At 55.9% G+C, this 18,343-nt stretch overlaps 2 protein-coding genes across 2 annotated transcripts in view; both read left to right on the top strand.

Moving 5' to 3' along the window:
* Positions 1-1,985: 1,985 nt before the first annotated feature.
* Positions 1,986-6,808, top strand: LOC309580168 (Golgi apparatus membrane protein TVP23 homolog B-like). Its single transcript, XM_082293963.1, has 7 exons — positions 1,986-2,008; positions 2,704-2,786; positions 3,720-3,864; positions 4,000-4,089; positions 4,482-4,613; positions 4,697-4,825; positions 5,501-6,808. The coding sequence occupies exons 1-7, from the start codon at positions 2,006-2,008 to the stop codon at positions 5,531-5,533; spliced, it is 615 nt and encodes a 204-aa protein (XP_082150089.1). The 5' UTR covers positions 1,986-2,005; the 3' UTR covers positions 5,534-6,808.
* A 9,489-nt stretch (positions 6,809-16,297) lies between these two features.
* TEKT3 (tektin 3) overlaps positions 16,298-18,343 on the top strand; it is a gene marked incomplete at both ends in the record, with an annotated part of 49,855 nt that continues 47,809 nt past the window's right edge. The window contains one exon of the mRNA XM_082294187.1: positions 16,298-16,496. Coding sequence (XP_082150313.1) covers positions 16,298-16,496 — 199 coding nt within the window. The remainder of the gene's footprint in view (positions 16,497-18,343) is intronic.

The raw sequence follows: 18,343 nt of genomic DNA, 5'->3' as shown, positions 1-18,343 counted from the left end.
TCTCCAAAGAAAGCCTGCCGGAAAAACATCACGGAAAGGCTGATTCCTTTTTGGCCGTGACGAAGTGAGGAGGATCAGGGGGTTGTGTTCAGCCTGGAGTGGATAAATCAGCACCTCCCTGCGGCTGTGGGTGCTGAGGTACTTGGAAGGGGTGACAGGCAAAGGTGGTGGGGTGAGATCACCCGCAAGGGCAGGGCTGGACCAAGTCCTTCTGTGATCGGCTTCGGCTGAGCTCGGCAGAGGGAAAGCTGGGCGAGGGTGTTGGAGATGGCCTGGAAGGGAATTAACCTGTGGCAAGATGTCAGGCCTGGTACGTGAAGTCACAGATGTATCTGAGGGGAGGCTGTTTCTCATAGGATCACGGAATCACAGAATGGTTTGGGTTGGAAGGGACCTCAAAGCCCATCCAGTGCCACCCCTGCCATGGTCAGGGACACCTCCCACTGTCCCAGGCTGCTCCCAGCCCCAATGTCCAGCCTGGCCTGGGACACTGCCAGAGATCCAGGGGTAGCCCCAGCTGCTCTGAGCACCCTGTGCCAGGGCCTGGCACACTCACAGGGAGGAATTCCTTCCTAGTATCCAGTGTACTGTCAGTTTTAGTGCTTTAATTATTCACCTTTGAACTAAACTGACCCATTCTGTGCACCTGGACTGAGGCATGTGACACAACCTGTGACAAACTGGGTCATGCAGGACGCAATACACCCACGAGCACACAGAGCCAGGTGAGGGGTGGCACGAGAGTTTTGGTAGTTTTGGTGTAAGCAGGTGTCACTCAGGTTGTCCTTGCCCTCCCCAAAGTATAGATATTCACCTGTTGTGATGCTACCGTGTTGGTGTAATAAGTGAATTGGTTTCAGGGTGTTGGTTATTACTGTTTAGATGAGATATAAAAGAGGGGAGCTGAGGGTGGAATAGATGGACATGTTAATTGAAGGGAAGCTGCGAGACTGTACGGGTGTAATGCTGGGATGTAACCCTGGATGAGGATATAACAAGGACCCAATGGGTTTAACAGAAGGAACTTTCTGGTGCATTGCTTCGTAGGGTACAAGGGATGGGGACGATGCCCTGGACTGGGACTGGAGAACGAGCCAAGCAATGAAGCGGAGTTGTTTGGAAAGGATTGGTGAGGAATGCACGGAGGTACAGACCGACCAGCGGACAGGGAAGGCACCGATCAGCACGAGGATTGAGAAATGCACCAGTTTGTGGCACCAGAGACTCTAAAAGCCACCAGGTGCTCTGCACCGCGTCCTCCTGCGCACCTGGGGCTCCAAGGGAGCGCCCAGCGGGTCTCACTGTCTTGGTGGTGGATTGTTTTATTCTGGGTTCCCGCTCTCAGCAGGTAATAAATAAACGAGTTGGCTTTTCCTTTCAAAAGTCTCAGCCTCGTTTACAACACTGGTGGGTGTCACAGCAGCTCTGCCTGCACAGCTCAACAGGTGCCTCCGAACAGAATGCGCTTCATCCAAGTGCTGTTTATAGCTGAAGTGTCGCTATTCCAGCAGAAAGGCTGGATGCTTCACACAGTGAACAGAAAGGAGCAAGACACTACTAAAGAGCTGCAATAACGTCTTCTACAAATACCTCTCTTTATTAAAAACTAAACTGAGTTTTTACGTGGTACTGTATTTCTCAGCAACAGCCTGTGATGACCTGTGAAGCGGCTGGCGGAATTCCACCGGGGGCGGTCCGGGCTGGGAGCGGTCCGGGCTGGGAGCGGTCCGGGCGGTGCCGGTCAGGGCGGTGCCGGTCCGGGCCCCGCTCCCCTCACGGCGCCTGGGCGGGAACGGGAACGGCCCCGGCCACGTCTCGCGCCCAGGGCCCGCCAGCGCGCACGCGCGGGGGGCGGGGCGGCCGGGACGGGGCGCGGGGCGGGGCGCGCCACGATTGGTCCGCGGCCGTGACGCACCGGGCTGTGGGCGGGATCACGGAGCGGGGCGCGCCGCGATTGGTCCGCGGCCGTGACGCGCGCGGCGGGGCGGAAGTGGCGGCTCTGACCATGGTACGGGACCGGGGGCTTGGACACGGCACCGGCACCGGGAGCGGCATTCGCGTTGGGACTGGGATCAGGGGTTGCGGCACGGGTTATAGGACCGGGAGCGGACCGGAGCGGGAGCCTGGCCGTGGGCCCGGGCGAACTGCGGGGCACAGAGGCGCTTTCTGCCGCCGCAGGCCCACCCGCACCACCAGCCCCGCTCGGCCCCGCAGCCGCTGCCCGGCGGTGTTTGACGCACACACGCTGCGCTCCGGGGGCTCCCTTGCACCGCAGGTTATCCGGGCGGTCACAGGAGACGGGCTCTTCTCAGAGCAGCTTTCCGTCCTGGCCACAGTCCTGGGCAGCGGCTCTCTTGGAAGGCTCAGGAACAAAAATATCGTCCCACATGGGTTGCTGTTGAGGCAAGAAGAACAAATGTCCCAGGCCGTTTGTTAAAGCCTTCCACGCCGGGGAGCAGACGGTGTTTCTGCTCAGCTCAGGGGGCTCAGCCCAGGTGCAGCTCACCAAAACCGAGGCCTGCTGATCATTTCTCAGATCACAGTGTAGGCTTGTATGTGGTTACATCTTCGCATTCTTCCCAAATGAATTCTGATCCTGAGCTGCCTCTGTGATTTTCTGGGTAATCAGCACTGTCCCAGGCTGAAGTTGTAAATGGTTTCATTTTCCTCCTGTAAGCCTTTGCCTCTGCTTCCCCACTTCAGGACAGCAGTGATGACATTGAAGATGTGTCTCTTTTTGATGCAGATGATGATGTATCCAGGAGATCCAAAAAGTCAAAAATAAGGTTAGTGGTGACAGAGGGAGTTCCTGGGTGAGCTCCAGGCAGAGCCATGAGGAGGGACGGAAGGATTGTCATGTTGTATCAAAGCATGTAATGGCTGAGCCCTTCTTCGTTTATTTGGAAGTAATGGAGAGTAATTTCTGGGTAACTGAGAGCTCCACTTCCAGAAGCCCTGTTGGAATTTGTAGAACTGTCCCTTCCTGCTTCTGAGTGCCCTTACACTTAACCTGTGTTTAATTCCTGGGTGTAAGGGAACTACAGGGATACAACTCTGTGTAAGGGGGGCTCTTGCTGTGTTAGGAGCTGGTTCTGGGCTGGTCCATGATCTCCTCCCCAGCCTCCACTCCCAGGTGTGCTCTGTGCCCTGCTCTCTCCATGTCCTGGCCTGCTCAGTCCAGCTGCTCCTTCCCTGTTGTGCCCAAATCCCGCAGGGAGCCGTGTCCATCCCCTCATGCCGTGGTGGCCTCGGCTCTGCCCTGCTCCTTTCCGACCTGGCAGTTGCAGAGGAACTGCAGAGCAGCCTGGGCTGCTGGGAGGGGTCCCTGCCCTGGCAGGGGGTTGGGTCCAGGGGAGCTTTAAGGTCCCTCCCAGCCCATTCTGGGATTCTCTGAAATCACAAAGAAAGACAAATCTGCTGTGTTCCTTCGGGGGAGTTTTCTCTGTCAGAACCTCTTTAAATTTACGCCAAAAATTGCCCTAAACTGAATACCAGGTAAAGCTGCCTGTCCCCTCCCACCCCAGCTCCTGCCTGCACATGGGCTGTCTCTGCATGTGGGATGTCTCTTCCTTGTGTCAGCTTCCAGGCAGTTGTTTCCCGTATTTTCAGAACGCTGGGTTCATGTTACAGTGCTGGTCCTTGTCCTGCGGGTTGCTGGGAGGTCCCTTGGCAATGTCACTTGCCTGCAGGAGCTGTGACTGTCCTGTCCTTCATTCCAGGCACCCAGTGGCGTCATTTTTCCACTTATTCTTCCGAGTCAGTGCCATAGTTGTTTATCTGCTCTGTGAGCTCTTAACCAGCAGCTTCATTGCCTGCATGGTGACCATCATCCTCCTCCTGTCCTGTGACTTCTGGGCAGTAAAGGTGAGTTCCTCTCGTGCTTTTTGTTTTCTTTGCCTTGCTGTATAAAAATAATTGACAGTGATATTCATGTCTCAAAAACAGTAGTTTATTTGTGCCTGTCCCACGAAATGACACAGTCCATGGGTTCTCTTTCAGAACGTCACAGGGAGGCTCATGGTTGGCCTTCGCTGGTGGAACCAGGTGGATGATGATGGCAGAAGTCACTGGGTGTTTGAAGCCAGGAAGGTAAAGGATTTTGTTCTAATCTTGTAATTGTTTCTGGTTTATGAACCCTCTGTTAATTGGTGCTTGTGCAAGTTACTCCTTTGGCTGTTTCTAAGCTTCATAACTGAACCATGCAGGAAATGTCATTTTTCCCAAACTTACCCTTTTAGCCCCAAGCATTCCAAGAGGTTTTGATGCTGCTGCCTCCAGTGATTCTGAGAGAAAATTGAAAGGAGTCCCTTAAATGGAAACGCTTTCTGTTGCAGAGATGTCTCTGTGTGATGTAGAAATTAATCTTGGAAGCTGTTGTGTGGAGGGAAATCCCAGGGAGTGTGGGGATTCTGCTCTGTTTTTAAGGACATGATCTGTAAGATGGAGCAGCCCGATCACTTCCATTTCCTCTCTGTTTCTAGGTGTCAGCACAAGGGGGTAAAACCTCATCTGAAGCAGAGTCCCGAATTTTCTGGCTAGGCCTGATCACCTGCCCGATGATCTGGGTGATCTTTGCCTTCAGTGCTCTCTTCTCTTTCAAAGTGAAGTGGTTGGTGAGTCCCTCCCTGAGCTCCACAGTGGATCTGGCCCTGTCTGAGCCAGGAGTGGCAGCTGGTGACTTTTTTCCCTGTCACAGGCAGTGGTGGTGATGGGGGTGGTGCTGCAGGGAGCCAACCTCTACGGCTACATCAGGTGTAAGGTTGGCAGCAGGAAGAACCTGACCAGCATGGCAACCAACTACCTTGGGAAGCAGTTCCTGCGGCAGGTGAGGTGTCCAGGGCTTTGGAATCCCTGGGAAAAACAAGGGTGGCTACAGAAAAAAGGTGGTATTTGAGCTGGGGAATGTGAGCCCCGTCAGTTCAGGCACAGAGCTGATTGTTGCCATCCAGCCCCGTGTGCAGCGCTGTGGTATTGGCCAGTGCCATGGATAAATGCCTTGGGAATTACTGGAATATGACTGGTGGAAATAACACTCATGGCTGAAAGGGCTGCCACTGCCCTTTGTGTTCTTTCCCACTCCCACCCAGCTCTTCCCAGCAGCTCCTGTTCTTCCCCAGCTCTGGGTTTCCTCCTGCCAGGGGTCCGTGCAGCAGCAGGAACAACCACCCCAGTTCCACTTCCAGGCTGCCACTTCACTGCTGCTGACTGCTTTTCCTGGCTGTATTGATGGCTCTGGCAGAGGTGTTTTGGCTGCCATGGATTCACAAATACTTGCTGGAATTACTGCTGTCAGTGTGACCAGAAGCTCAGACACTGATGGACCTTTCTTGGCACTCTGTGCTGGGCCCATCTCCTCCTTGATTTGCTCCTGAATTCTTTTACCCTCACAGGGGTTACCCAGAGGCCCAGGCCAGGCTCTGGCAGAAATGAGTATTTTGCCTCAAAATCCCAGCAGTGACTTACAGGGTTCTCCCACCCTCTTTGATTTTGCCTCCTGCAGACCATGGCTACAGAGGACCAAGCAGCATCCTGAGTGTGGTTGGAGCCTCAGGCCAGGCTGGATTCTCAGCAGTGACCAACACAGAAGGTTGCTCTGACCAATTTGGGAGCTGCACACAAGGTGTGAATCAAAAGAAGTAAATAAATTGTGCAAGACTTGAGGTTAACACTCCTGGCAACTTATATTCCATTTTCCACTAGCAGTTTGTGTTTAAGTCCTTTCTTTAGTTTGATTAATGAGAATTAATTTGCTTAAACTTTAAATTAAAAGATCGCCTACGTGAGTTTCATACAGGTTTAGAACTACTGGATGAGTTAAGAGAAGATTGCTGGAGATACTTCAGAAAAGCCATGTACAAGCTGACCCTTGGCAACTCTCCTGCTCCTCCAGTGCTTGGTGCCTCAGGTAGTTTCAGTTGTGGACAGGTTTTGCTCTTGGAGGTTGTTGCTGCTTCTGTTTAGGGAGTGATTTTTTGGCCCTGCATCCCTCATTGTGTGGCTGGAATGGCGTTGAGTGGTTGCAGTGAGGGGCACCTGAAGGAAATGGAGCTGGTGGGAAGATCACTGAAATCTGATGGCAGCTGCAGAAAGTGACCTGTGAGCAGGCCCTGGTTTTCTGAAGCATCCACAGACCTGGGGAACATCCCAAACCCCTGGTTCTGTGGGAACCCCTGCAGGCCTGTGCCTGTCTGGAGAGAGTGGCAGGAGCAGAACCAGTGTCCAGGGAAAGCTGCAGCCCCAGGTCCAGCCAGGGGCTGTGAGAGTGGCCCCTGTGTGCCTGACCTGTTACACTGAGGCCATGGGGTGTCCTGGGAGGGGCCTTTCCTCAGGCCAGGAGGGCGTGGGGGATGTGGTCAGCAGTTCCCTTGGCACAGGGGCACAGGCAGTGGGACTGGCAGGGTGTTCCCTTCCTGCAGTCCGTGCCCTGTGCTGTCCTTAAGCTCCCCAAGGGCTCTGAGCTGGGGAAGAGCCTTTTGTGGGATGGTGGCTTGCCGTGCTCAGCGGGATGGCAGTGGTGTGTTCTGAGCTCATCTGTGCTCAGTTCCTTCTCATGAGGTTCTGTCCCTGGAGCTCATGCTTCCACAGCAGTGGGTGCTGAACATTCTGGGTGAGGAATTTTACATGAAGAATGTGATTTCTTTTTGACTCCTGGGTGTTGTGAATTGTGGGGTTGCATTAACCTGGTTCCTCTCCCTGTACTCTGCAGTGCTGGGAGCTGTACCTTTGTTCAACTCTTTGGATTGATACCTTCCTTTTGTAAATACTTATTTATAAAATATGGAAATTAAAATACTGCTTTGTTTAACCAGCCCAGACATCCCTTCTGTGGTTCATGGCTCAGCTTCATTTCTAGCCCGTGTCCTTGTCAGGTGCCTTTAGCAGGGGTTTATTGTCCATTTAAACAGTGCTGTTCCTCCAGCTCTGGCACAGTTCCTGTCACCCAGGGGTCTGCAGAGCTTTCCCTGGGCAAACACTGCCCAGGCTGCTGGGGCTGTCACCATGCAGAGCTGAAGTCACTCCAGGACTCATCTCCTTTGAGGGCACTCACAGGTGCTCCCTGCCCAGACCCCCGTGAGTGCTCAGTGCCCCCACCAGAGGAACTTCAGTCCCATTTACATCCAAGGGATCAGTTATTTCTGAGAATCAATGTAAAGAGGCCAAATCCAGTCAAACCCTGAAGCAGAGACACTTCAGCAGCCACATGGGGACGTGCAAGTGCAGGTCCTGCAGGGAGGAACGGGAATCCTCCCTGCTCCAGCCCCTGTTTGCTGCTGGGCCGAGGGGCTGGCAAAGCTCCAGCCACGAGCTGCTGCTTCTAAAATGTGCTCAAAGTTTTGGACTTCATGTTTATTCACCTGCTGCCAAAGCTCCCCCCAGACTCCTGGAAAACAGGGCTTTTCTGGAAGTTGCAGTTTATTTAACCAAGGACAGAGGCATTTCTTAGTAGGTGCCTTTAAACAGAGCCCTGTGTGGGTTATTTTTAGCTCTTGGCAAACATTCAGGCTTTTGGCTTCTGAGAAACTGGCAGTCTATTACATTTCTGTCGTGGATCAGAACCAAATTTCTTATCTCTGCTGCAGTTGGGTGTGAGTCTGGTTTGATTCTCACTCGCTGTGAACTGGGGTTTCCTGGGGAGCAGGAAGTGGGAGTTGCCTCAGAGCAGAGAAATCCTCTGAATGTGCTTTTTTCCACAAGCCCCAGGGCTCCAGACTGAGCCAGTTTCTTGAGCATCAGCTGAGTAATCCTGGCCCCACCTCAGCCCTGGGTGGGGGCTGAACTTGGAGGGTTTACAGAGCAGAAATTCTCCAGGAGCAGCAGCAATAATAATAATAATAATAATAGTAATAGTAATAATAATAATAGTAATCTCTTTGCTCTGAAATAGGAAATACAGATCGGATGCTGCAAGCACAGCTGGAAGATGGGCTCGGGATTATCCTCATTTCACAGGCAGAGCCCTGCTTGGAGTCCTTGGAATATGGGCCAGCAAGGAGCTGGGATAGACCAGGCCCTGGGGCACCCTGTCTGTCTGGGGTGCTCATACTGATCCTTCTGTTGCTGTCTGGTGACAGTGGGGACGTGTCCCCTCCCTCCCCCTGTTCCCTCACCCTGATCCAGCACCCCTGGACCACCCTGATCCAGCTGCTGGGTGCTGGATCCCCCGGGAAGGGGCTGGAATTCAGGGACAGAGGCAGTGCTTTCTCTGGCACTGTGCTTTGACGCATTACTGGGATGCATCGGGACATTCTAACCCCAAAGAGCTTCCCAGGCAGTTTTCCCCCATTCCCCTCCCTCGGTGCTGTCCACGATGCTGAGGGGGGCGGGTCTGGGCACTTGGAGCCTGCCTGTTCCTCCGTGGATCCCTTGGAGCCTGGCTGGGGCTGGAGGGCTGCAGGGAGGCTCTGTTGTCGCTGCTTGCCAAGGCCATACATGGGACAGGACAGGACATCCCAGCTGGCATTTCCAGAACAAAGCTGCAGCCTCCGGAACGTGACCTTTTGGAGACCAAAAGCTGCGGCCGAGGGCGCTGGAATCTGGCCAGGACTCGGCGCCACTTCCAGGGCTCCGTGCAGGAAGGAATTGCTCGCTTCCCTCCTGCCTCCCTGGGCAAAGAGCCCCGGGCTGGGAGCACGGAGCGAGCGCTGCCCTGGGCAAACCCGGGGGAGCCGGCGCCTCTCCCTGCCCGGGGCTGCGGGGAGGGCAGGGAGGAGACGCGGCTGCTGTGGGGGCTCCGGGCCGCGGGGCCGCTGGCTCTGCGTGTGCCCAAAGCACCCCGGCTGGGCCGATGCCGCTCCAGTTCCTCCCTCTCCTGCCCTGGGGACAGCTGGCCTCGGGGATGCTCCGTGCCGGGTTCCGCCGCTCGGCCCCGGCTGCTCCCCGGGGCCAGCATCGCACGGGGCAGCCTCTCCCTGCTCCCAGCCGTGTCCCAGTGTGGCAAACGAGGCTGAGACTTTTGAAAGGAAAAGCCAACTCGTTTATTTATTACCTGCTGAGAGCGGGAACCCAGAATAAAACAATCCACCACCAAGACAGTGAGACCCGCTGGGCGCTCCCTTGGAGCCCCAGGTGCGCAGGAGGACGCGGTGCAGAGCACCTGGTGGCTTTTAGAGTCTCTGGTGCCACAAACTGGTGCATTTCTCAATCCTCGTGCTGATCGGTGCCTTCCCTGTCCGCTGGTCGGTCTGTACCTCCGTGCATTCCTCACCAATCCTTTCCAAACAACTCCGCTTCATTGCTTGGCTCGTTCTCCAGTCCCAGTGCAGGGCATCGTCCCCATCCCTTGTACCCTACGAAGCAATGCACCAGAAAGTTCCTTCTGTTAAACCCACTGGGTCCTTGTTATATCCCCATCCAGGGTTACATCCCAGCATTACACCCGTACAGTCTCGCAGCTTCCCTTCAATTAACATGTCCATCTATTCCACCCTCAGCTCCCCTCTTTTATATCTCATCTAAACAGTAATAACCAACACCCTGAAACCAATTCACTTATTACACCAGGAAAGGCTCCTGGCCCAGTGAGCCCCTCAAGCCCCAGGCTCGCCTCAAGCCAATTCCTGGCCTGGCAAAGCCGCATGGAAAAGGCCAAATCCTGGCCACGCTTCCTGGAGCACCTTTGGACCTCCGCGGGTTTGGGGCTCCCTCTGTGGGTTTTGGTGCCATTCATTTGGCTGATTCTGAGCCCAGACGGATTCCTGGGGTCTGCAGTGTCCTGCAGCAGTGCTCCACAGGTAACCACGGTGAGAGGCTCCACCTCTCCGTGTGGCACCTGCCGGGTTATTTTGTGTCCGTCTGCAGAGGGAAGGCCAGGCCAGGGGGTCTGGTGTTTGCAAAGAGACTGGGTTTGCATTAAATGTGGGATTTGAAATCCCAGACAGACTTAAACTGCTGTCGGGATCCTGCTGGATCGACTTCTGGAGATCCAGGGTGCCCCCTCATACCCATGGTCTCAGCCCATAGCACAGCGCCAGGAGCACTCAGCATCCTCCAGGACAGGGATTGCCATCTCCCAGCAAGGGCACAGGTTTTACTGGGGTGGAGATGTCCAGGGGACACTGCGGTTTCATGTCCAGGAGGACCTTTGTAAGGATGGTTGAGCAGCTGGACTGCAAGAGAAGACTCAGGACATAGGGAGATGTGGGATTCCATCTCTCCCAAGTACTTTTGTTTCTTTGCTTACCCTGGAAGGGCTGAGAATGATGCCAATGCTCTGCAGGGACACTGCTCCCACAGAAATGATCCTCCAGCAGGCTCTGCTCCAGCCCCTGGGCTTTCAGAGCACGGTGAAGCCTCCGAGGAGCAGTTTTGATACCCCCAGGTAAGAGCAGAAGGGTTTTCTGTGCTGTCCTGCTCCCTTTCTGCTCCGTGCTGGCTGTTAATGCCAGGCCAGCCCATCCCCCATTGCTGCACTTTCCAAGAGCTTTGATATCCCCCAGAATATTTGCCAAAGCCACGCTGAGGTTCTTCAGCTGATTCTCTCTGTGAACCCTGGTCTGTAGAAGTCCCAACAGTTTGCTCCACATGGGAGTTGGACTTTCTGCTCTGTTGTTCCTCACATTCCTCCAAGAATCCTTAAAAACCACCAGGATCACCCTTGCCACGTCCCACCCATCTGGCACCAGGAGAAGCATCAGTCTGGGGATTAATGCACCGTGAGTTCATCCCTGAGCCCTCCGGACTCCTCCTGGAAACCTCCTGGGCCTGTGGGGTTGTTCCTCTGAGTTATCCCTCCTCGTGTCACCAACCTCCTTCCATTTCATTCATTTTGGGTGAGCTCTGTAGCGTTTTTTCCTCCTTTTTTTTCGTCCGAAGCACTGTGTAAACAACTCCATAGTAACGGCTGGAGCCCGTGAGTCACTCAGCTTTTGTGCCACGGACACTCTCCCTGCTGCTGCTGTGACTCCAGAGCAGGGGAGGGCTCAGCTCTTACTCACCGTTTCCTACTGAGGGCACCCCTGTTGGGTCCGGCCCTGTTTTATGGTTTGTGTCACTTCTGCCCCGCAGAGAGATCCTCTCCCCCAGTGGGACCTTCAGTGCTTGTCACTTGCTCCCTCTCCTCTCAGGTTTAAACTCACCTCAGTTTCTTCTCACACGGATTATGTTTTGTTCTTGTTGGAGCCCTCCCTCACATCCAGACCCTGTTGCAAAGGAATTTGTATCACTCTGGCCTTGGGAACTCCCACACCTCCTTCCCAGCCCCTGAGAGCCCACTAGAGGTGACGAACCCTCCTGTGGGCAGAGGTCCCAACCCAAACCCTCACCTAAAAACTCTTTGGATGAGGGAAAAACTATTCCCTCCCCTTTTGTGAGCCCTTGATTTCTCATGTTTTAATTGCCCAAAAGCTTGGTTTAATTAGGACTGGACTGGATGGAGATGGGGACAGGGACTTTGCTTGATTCCTGCTCCATCCCTGGCACACAGAGCGGGGGACTCAGCCACGAGCTGGGGCAGGACAGCAGCCAGGGCTGGATGCAGGTTGGAGTTCTGGGATGTGGAGCCTTCACAAGGCTCCCCCAGCCACACGAGGAGGATCAGACTGACCTCCCCAAGCTCTTCTGCAGCTGCTGCACGTGGGACACCCCAATCCTCAGCACAACGGGAGAAAAATGCAGGATCTGGAGCATCCCTGTGGAATTTTCCTCCGTTTGCAGCAGGGTGGGGAGGGCAGCATCCCCTGGGGTGTGACGAGACTGGGCAGCCTTTAGGGGACATCAAACCAGCGAGCCCCCGGACAAACCCTCCTCATCCCCGCGGCCCTGGTGTCTGAGAGCAGCAGCAGCAAACACCTGGAGCCGCACGGCTGGGCTGCCCCTTGCCCTGGCTCCCTCCCAGCCCCTGCCGGGACTTCGATCCGTGCTCTCACGGCAGCAGAGGGAGCCCTTACCCTTTTGGTCCAAGAACAATTAAATAAATAACAATTTTAAAATGGAGCAGGGAAAGCTTTCGGGACGGGCTCGTTGGGAACAAGTCCCGGGATCGATCGTGCGGCCCGGGGAGCGCCAGGAGCTGCCTGCGGGCAAAGAGGGGAGCGGCCACCAAAACCAGCGCTGGGGCCGGGCAGGGAGAGAGCGGGATGCGATGGGATATAACGGGAACATGATTCACTGCTCTGCTGTCACAGGGGGTGTGAGCAACCGCTGCAGCTGGAAAAAGCCAGTAAAAAGCGAATTTGCTGCCAGCCCTGTGTGTGTGGGACCGGCTGCCTGGGCTGGCTCCTCCAACAGCCCTCGGGACTGCCCCGATTTTGGGGAATAAGCTGTGATTTCATAAATGCTCCCCAGGAAAGGATCCTGCCTGGGCTGATCCCTGGGCTGATCCACACAGGAGCTTGAGGAGCCTGCAGTTTGGCTGTCGCTGCCTGGCTCCACCTTGACCTGTGCAAATCTGGTTGAGAGAAGGTAGATTTCCCTGGAAATCCAGATTTCCCTGTTCTGGGATGGCCTTTGCCAGGCTGGGAGAGGCAGGTGTGTGACAGGGTCACTGGGATTGCCCACCTATGTGGGATGGATTGCATGGAGTTTTGAACTTTGGTGGCTGCTTAACTTAGGCTCAACAACACCCAAAGGTGTTGAAGCAGCAGGAGCCTTGCAATTCCCTTGGGGAATAACTCCCAGCTCTGCCTCCTGAGTGTCCTCCTCCAGCTGGGAGCATCCACAGCCCCAGATGTGAACCCACAGCTCAGGTCTCTCCCGCTCTAAATATGTACCAGGAGGAAATTCCAGCCCTGGCCCCTCTTGGCAAAGCTCTTGGCTCTGCTCTCGTGGTTTGAGCCGCAGGACCTCTGACTTCCAGCTGCAAAAATCCTGTAGTTACACAAGAGGAAGCAGCACAGCTCATGTGCACGGGAATTATCCCATGTCCTAAACCTCTGCCGGGCCTGGAAGCCATCTGTGTGACCCTTCCCGGGGTCGGCGGGGAGACATTCTGTCTTTCCTGTGTCATTCCGAACAAAAAGCCAAGATCTGGCTGCTGCTCGCAGCCCTGGCAGACACCGGGTCCGTGTGTGGGATGCTCTGAGCTGTTTTCCTTAAATGTGATTTAGCAACGCCCAAGAGCCTCCAGCCGGGAGCCGCCGGAGCCGGGGATGTGTCAGGGCCTTCAAGGAAAGGGAATAAAAAATGAGCACAACTCAAGGGCTGAAACCTTGGAAGTCTGCAGGACTCAGCAGCTGTGACAGGAAACGGTGACGATCTCGGTGTCTGGAGGGAATTTAAAGCATGGACGTGGATCCAAGCTGTGGAAGCACTGCCTGGACACTGCGAGATGTGGAATTTATTGCAATTTATTGCCATTCATGACCTGTGTTTGCTGGTAGCTGAACAGTGTCAGTCACTGACAACCACAGAAGAAGGTTCCAATTAACTGATTTAACTTTTGGTCATTTGTTTAAACCAACCCCATACAGGTGAAGTCAAATCCATTTTAACCCCATGGGGCCCTCAGGACACCCCCCACATCCGAGGAATCCCGGTGTCCCAGGAGCTCTCAGCAGGTGGGTTTGGTGTGTCCAGCCCCAAGTGTGACAAAGCACACCCAAAGAGCCTGTCTGGCTCAGAGTAGGATAGAAATTACTTCTAATATTTAACTGCTGGAGTTGGAGCTTGGTGTCTCCTCGCTGCCCCTCTCCTTCCCACCAACACAGACCTGTGCCAGGGCTGTGCAGATGAACCATAAATAAACTGACTTCCCAAGAAAGGGTCTGTCTCTGCTCCCTGGCATGAGATCTTTGGGGAGCACCCGGCTGGTGATGGGGGAAGGTCACTGGGGGTTCACTGTGTCGGACCAGTGCCAAAGCCATGGACCAGAAGCCTTTTGTCCCAAAAGTGGGGTGAAAGGCCAGGCTCTGTCCTCACACACAGGATGGGAGATGGGGCTGATGTGCCCATGGGTGAGGCCGTGCCAGCCCCCACGAGTGACAAAGCTCCCTGCCACTGCCAGAGGGTGCCAGGGCCTTGTTTGGGCCTCCCAAACCTTCTCGCCACCCATCCTTTGGAGCTGGCACTGCTGGGATGGGCTGGGGAGTCCCAAACTGGCACTTTCCTCCCCCAGGAAAAGGTCCAAGCCATGCATGGGGACGGGGGGCTGGCACTGGCACGTTTCCTACAGGGAATAAAGGCAGGCCAGCAGCACAGGGAGGAGGGAGGCAGGGCCTGGAGGGCGGCTGTTCGCTGCAGCTCTCACTGCTCCACACAGGAACAGCCATCCCTGGCTTCCCCCTGCCCTGGCAGTGCCGAGGCTGCTCTGCTGTGTCAGGAGAGGCTCGAGCTGTCCGAGCTCTTGCCAGGACAGCGTTCCCACCGCTCCCACCCCACGGAACGCCAGGGTGACTCAGATTTCCCAGAGATGTTCTTATCTCGTCCTGCCCGGTGCTCTCTCAGCGGCGGCCCTGGAAGAGCTGCCCTCTGCCCTTCCCCAGCGTGCTGGGCTTTGCTGTGCATCCCACACACTCCGGGAGTTGGGAAAGCCCAGGGAGGGCTGGGGGCCGTGGCACAGCCCGGGCTGCACTGCCAGGGTCTGGGGGGTCAGGGCAGGTCTGTGGCCCCAGCTCAGCTTCTCCTGCAAGGAAAGGCCACGGCGAGCTGGGCATGGCAGAGCAATCCCGCTAAATAATCCTGGGAAACCCCGGCAGAGCTCTCAGCCCAGCCCCGAGGGTCTCTTAACCAGGCAGAGGAAGAGGAACGTGGGCATACTGGAAGGAAAGGGATATTTTGGGACTGTGGTGAGAGCTTTTGGATGTGATCCCAGGGAAGGAATGACTTGGAGGTGGCTCCACAGGCATTTCCCTGTGTATCCCTCATAGAATGAGCACCTCTGGCTGTAAACAATAAATCCTGGAAATTGTTCCACCCCCCTGGCACATCCCAAAGGCATCTGGAAAGGAGCCCAGCCCCAGGGAGGAGGATCCTGCAGGCCATGCCGAGTGTCCGGCTGTGTGACAGATCCGGCTCTGCAGGGACAGGGATTTGGTGGAAGTGATGCAGAGCTTGGCCGGGCCCGGCCGGATCCGTGTCACACCAGGAGCGGCCTTGGCTCCGTGTCCTGCCAGAGCCCAGCCTGGAGCTGTGCTCGCTCAGGTTGTCCTCATGCCGCTTTTTCCAGAGCAAGGCTCTTCCTGGGGCAGGGGGCTCCCAGAGGAAGGGATTGTTCATTTCCAGGAATGTTTGAACCAGAGGGAGCTCCTGGAATCCTCCTCCTCCTGGATGTGTTCCCTCAGCACCGGACTGCTCTGTCCATCAGGGCTGGGGAACCCTCTGGCATCAGCTCCTGGTGCCACCCGGGCAGCCTGGGCAGCTCCAGGCTGCGCTGATGCCAGCACAGAGCACGGAGCCTCCCAGAAGGGGCAGAGGGGTGCTGGCACCTCCTGTGCAGGGCTGGGCTCTCCCAGGGCAGGGACCGCTCGAGGCAGGGGTGTTTCCATGAGTGCAGATAACTCATCCTGATGGAAACCTCTTCCCCGAGCTCCCTCTGGGCCTGACAGCGGGACAAGCTCAGCACACACAGGACCTGTGCCCAGCCTGTCACAGAGCAACCACACACTGAATAAAACCCTCTTTTTGCTTGTTCTGAACCTGCCTCCTCCTGCTCTCCTTAGCACGGTCTTGCGGGGCTCAGACCTCCCTTGGGAGGTTCCCTTTGGCCCCACCCCGCTCTGATCCCTCTGGGATGGGCCACCAGCACCTCCCGAGCAGGAGATCTGCAGTTTTTTAAGCAGAATAACCCCATCCTCAGCTCTGACTCCTTTTCCTGCCCTCTCCCTTTCTCCCTGAGCTGGGTGCACCCGCCAGCGCTCATTCCCTGCATCCCTGCTCCTCCCAGCACCGGGCGGGGACGCGCTGGGGCTGGGACAGGAGTGAGCTCAGCGCTGAAACTCCTGGCCCGGAGCAGGACTCGGCCGCGGGTGTTGGCCAAAAGCCGCTTTATTTACGGTGCTCTGAGCAAACGGGGACTGTCACCGCCGCAGGGCTCCCTGGAAAGAGGGACGCAGGCGCCGGGCCACGCCCAGGAGCTGCCAGTGATGGGATTGGAGATGGGGACAGCTCGTGTGACCCCCGGGCTCTGCCCACCCGCGAGAGGGGCTGTCCTGGGGCGCAGACCAGCCCCGCTGCCGGGGTTGTCTTGGGTGGAGTTCCTGGGCTCACTGGAATTCGTTGGTTTCTCCTGCTGTTTTTTTGGGAGCATCCTCCCACGTTGTCCCACCTCAGCCCATTCCGGCTCCCACCCTCTGCCCCTGCCGCGGGCGTCCCCCTTCTGCTCTCTGACTGCACTGCTCAGGATTGCGATTATGAAATCGCATACATGGGGACATTGCCCCCAAATACGAGAAAGATGTGCTGTCCCCGGCCCGTGCGGCTCAGCCCCGGCTCCTCTGGGGACACGGAGGGCTCACACCCTGTCACCGTCCCCAGGGTGACCCTGCGGGAGGGCGGCAGCTCCGGGCTTTGGGCACTGCCAGCCCTGTCCCGTGGCTCGGGAGGGGACAGGCAGTGCCTGGGTGGTCCGTCCTCCCCTCCCTCCCACCAGGCATCCCCCGAGGCTCCCGTGGCACGAGAGGCTCCATTACACACTTCCCAAACTCGCTGCTTCCTGCCAGAGACGTGACTCAATCCAGACACAACGAGCGTCCAAATCCCATCCCATTCCTGACCAGTCGGCTCAGGAATTACAGCCCGGGTCCCACAGGGAGCCCTCGCCCACCTGCCGCAGGTGAAAATAAGCTCCTTCCATGGGGGCCCCGCGTTTCAGTTGGAAAAACTCTGCTCTGTCCCCGCAGGGCACTGAGCTGATGGGACGGCACAGACGGGGGGGCTGCTGGTCCCCTCCTGTCCCCTCCTGACCCCCACACAGGGACCAGGAGGGCAAACACAGCAGCTCTGGGCAGAGCACACTCAGCCCCGCACTGCAGCAGGGAAGGAGAATCTGGGACAGGATGAAAGCCCCGGAATTCCCTGGTGGCCGGGCTCCTCCCACAGACCCCTCTTCTCCTGCCGTTTGTCATAAGGAGCAAACTGGAAGCGCTGGGAGGAATCACATCTTCCCCAAGGCCTTGTGCAGAAAGCCTCTATGAGGTCACCCCAGTCGGGCTCTTGCAAAACCTTTCCCTCTGAGGATCTTCTGTGTAAGGCGGGATCTGCCCTGGATCCAACTCCTGCTCCAGCAGCTCCTGGGGCTGGGCTGGAGGTTCTTAAAACACGTGGAGATAAAAGCAGAATCTTTAGAAGGGTCTGAGAGGGGATACACAAACAGCGCTGATCCACGAACGCTCTGATCCGATCCATGAGCGCTCTGATCCACGGCAGTGCTCCGTGGCTGTGCTGGTGCTGCTCTGCACCCTCTGCAGGGACACCACCCCTGACCAGGCTGCGGGGCTCAAAGACAAGCCAGCAGCAGCACCTGAGCTGTTATTTCATGGTCAAGACCTGGAACCAGCTTTTATAGGACCCAGGATCTGCTCCCTGCGCCTACAGGATTTGTCTTGCCCAAAATGAAGCAGGGAATTGTATCAGCTTTGCTTCTGTGTGGAGCTCTCCTGGTTACAAGGGTTTCCCACACCGGCGTGTGCTGGACATGGATGGTCAGGTGTCCATGGGTGTCCTTCCCAGTGATGCCATGAAGATTTTTGCCTTTTCTTTTATACCCCTGTTATACCTTTTTATAACTTCTGTATTCCCAGTGCTTTTTGCCTACATTCTTGGACTTGTTTGTCAAGCTGAGAGACTCAACATTTTAGAAGCTTCGTAGCCAGGGATCAGTGTGCCCCAGAGCCCAAGGTCCTCTCCAGAACACATTCTGTAAACCAAGATAGAACCATCCAGGGGAAGGTTCCTTGGGGAGGGGGGCTCACTTGAGCCTCTCATTGGGGAATCTTTGATAGATATGCTAATTAGTAAAACTTATAATGTTATACCCAATGTTGGGGGGGGAGTGACACAGAGACAGAGATAGACTCGGTGGGGTGCATCTTGATGCATATGACCTGGACGTGTACACCTAAGGATCCTTAAAATAAATCCCAAGGTAAAATCCCTTTTCCCCTTCTAACCGTGTATGACTCTTGATTTTAAGACCAGGAAAAAGCATCACCAGAGCTCTCCCTTTCTACATCTCTGATAGGAAATGTGGTTTGTCCCAGGACGGGAACTCCAGGTGGGCACTGCAGGAGGAGCTGTCTGGGTCAATGTGCTGTTAATGTATCCAGGGATAGGGAGGCTGTTTGAGATGTTTGGAATTGATTTTGGTGCAGGTGGGGCAGCACCAAAGGGACCAGCAGGACTTTTTCTAGCCAGGATCTGGAGTTTCTGGTGTGGCAGGAGGATGGTGACATGGTAGTGACTGCCACAGTGG

Source organism: Coloeus monedula (genome assembly GCF_965178545.1).
Source record: "Coloeus monedula genome assembly, chromosome: 19".
Classification (NCBI taxonomy): domain Eukaryota; kingdom Metazoa; phylum Chordata; class Aves; order Passeriformes; family Corvidae; genus Coloeus; species Coloeus monedula.
This window is presented reverse-complemented; position numbering and strand designations above follow the sequence as displayed.

Coding starts and splice junctions, on each gene's coding strand:
- LOC309580168 (XM_082293963.1), top strand. Junction 4,090..4,481: donor GGGTGTTTGAAGCCAGGAAG/GTAAAGGATTTT, acceptor CTCTGTTTCTAG/GTGTCAGCACAAGGGGGTAA. Junction 4,614..4,696: donor CTTTCAAAGTGAAGTGGTTG/GTGAGTCCCTCC, acceptor TCCCTGTCACAG/GCAGTGGTGGTGATGGGGGT.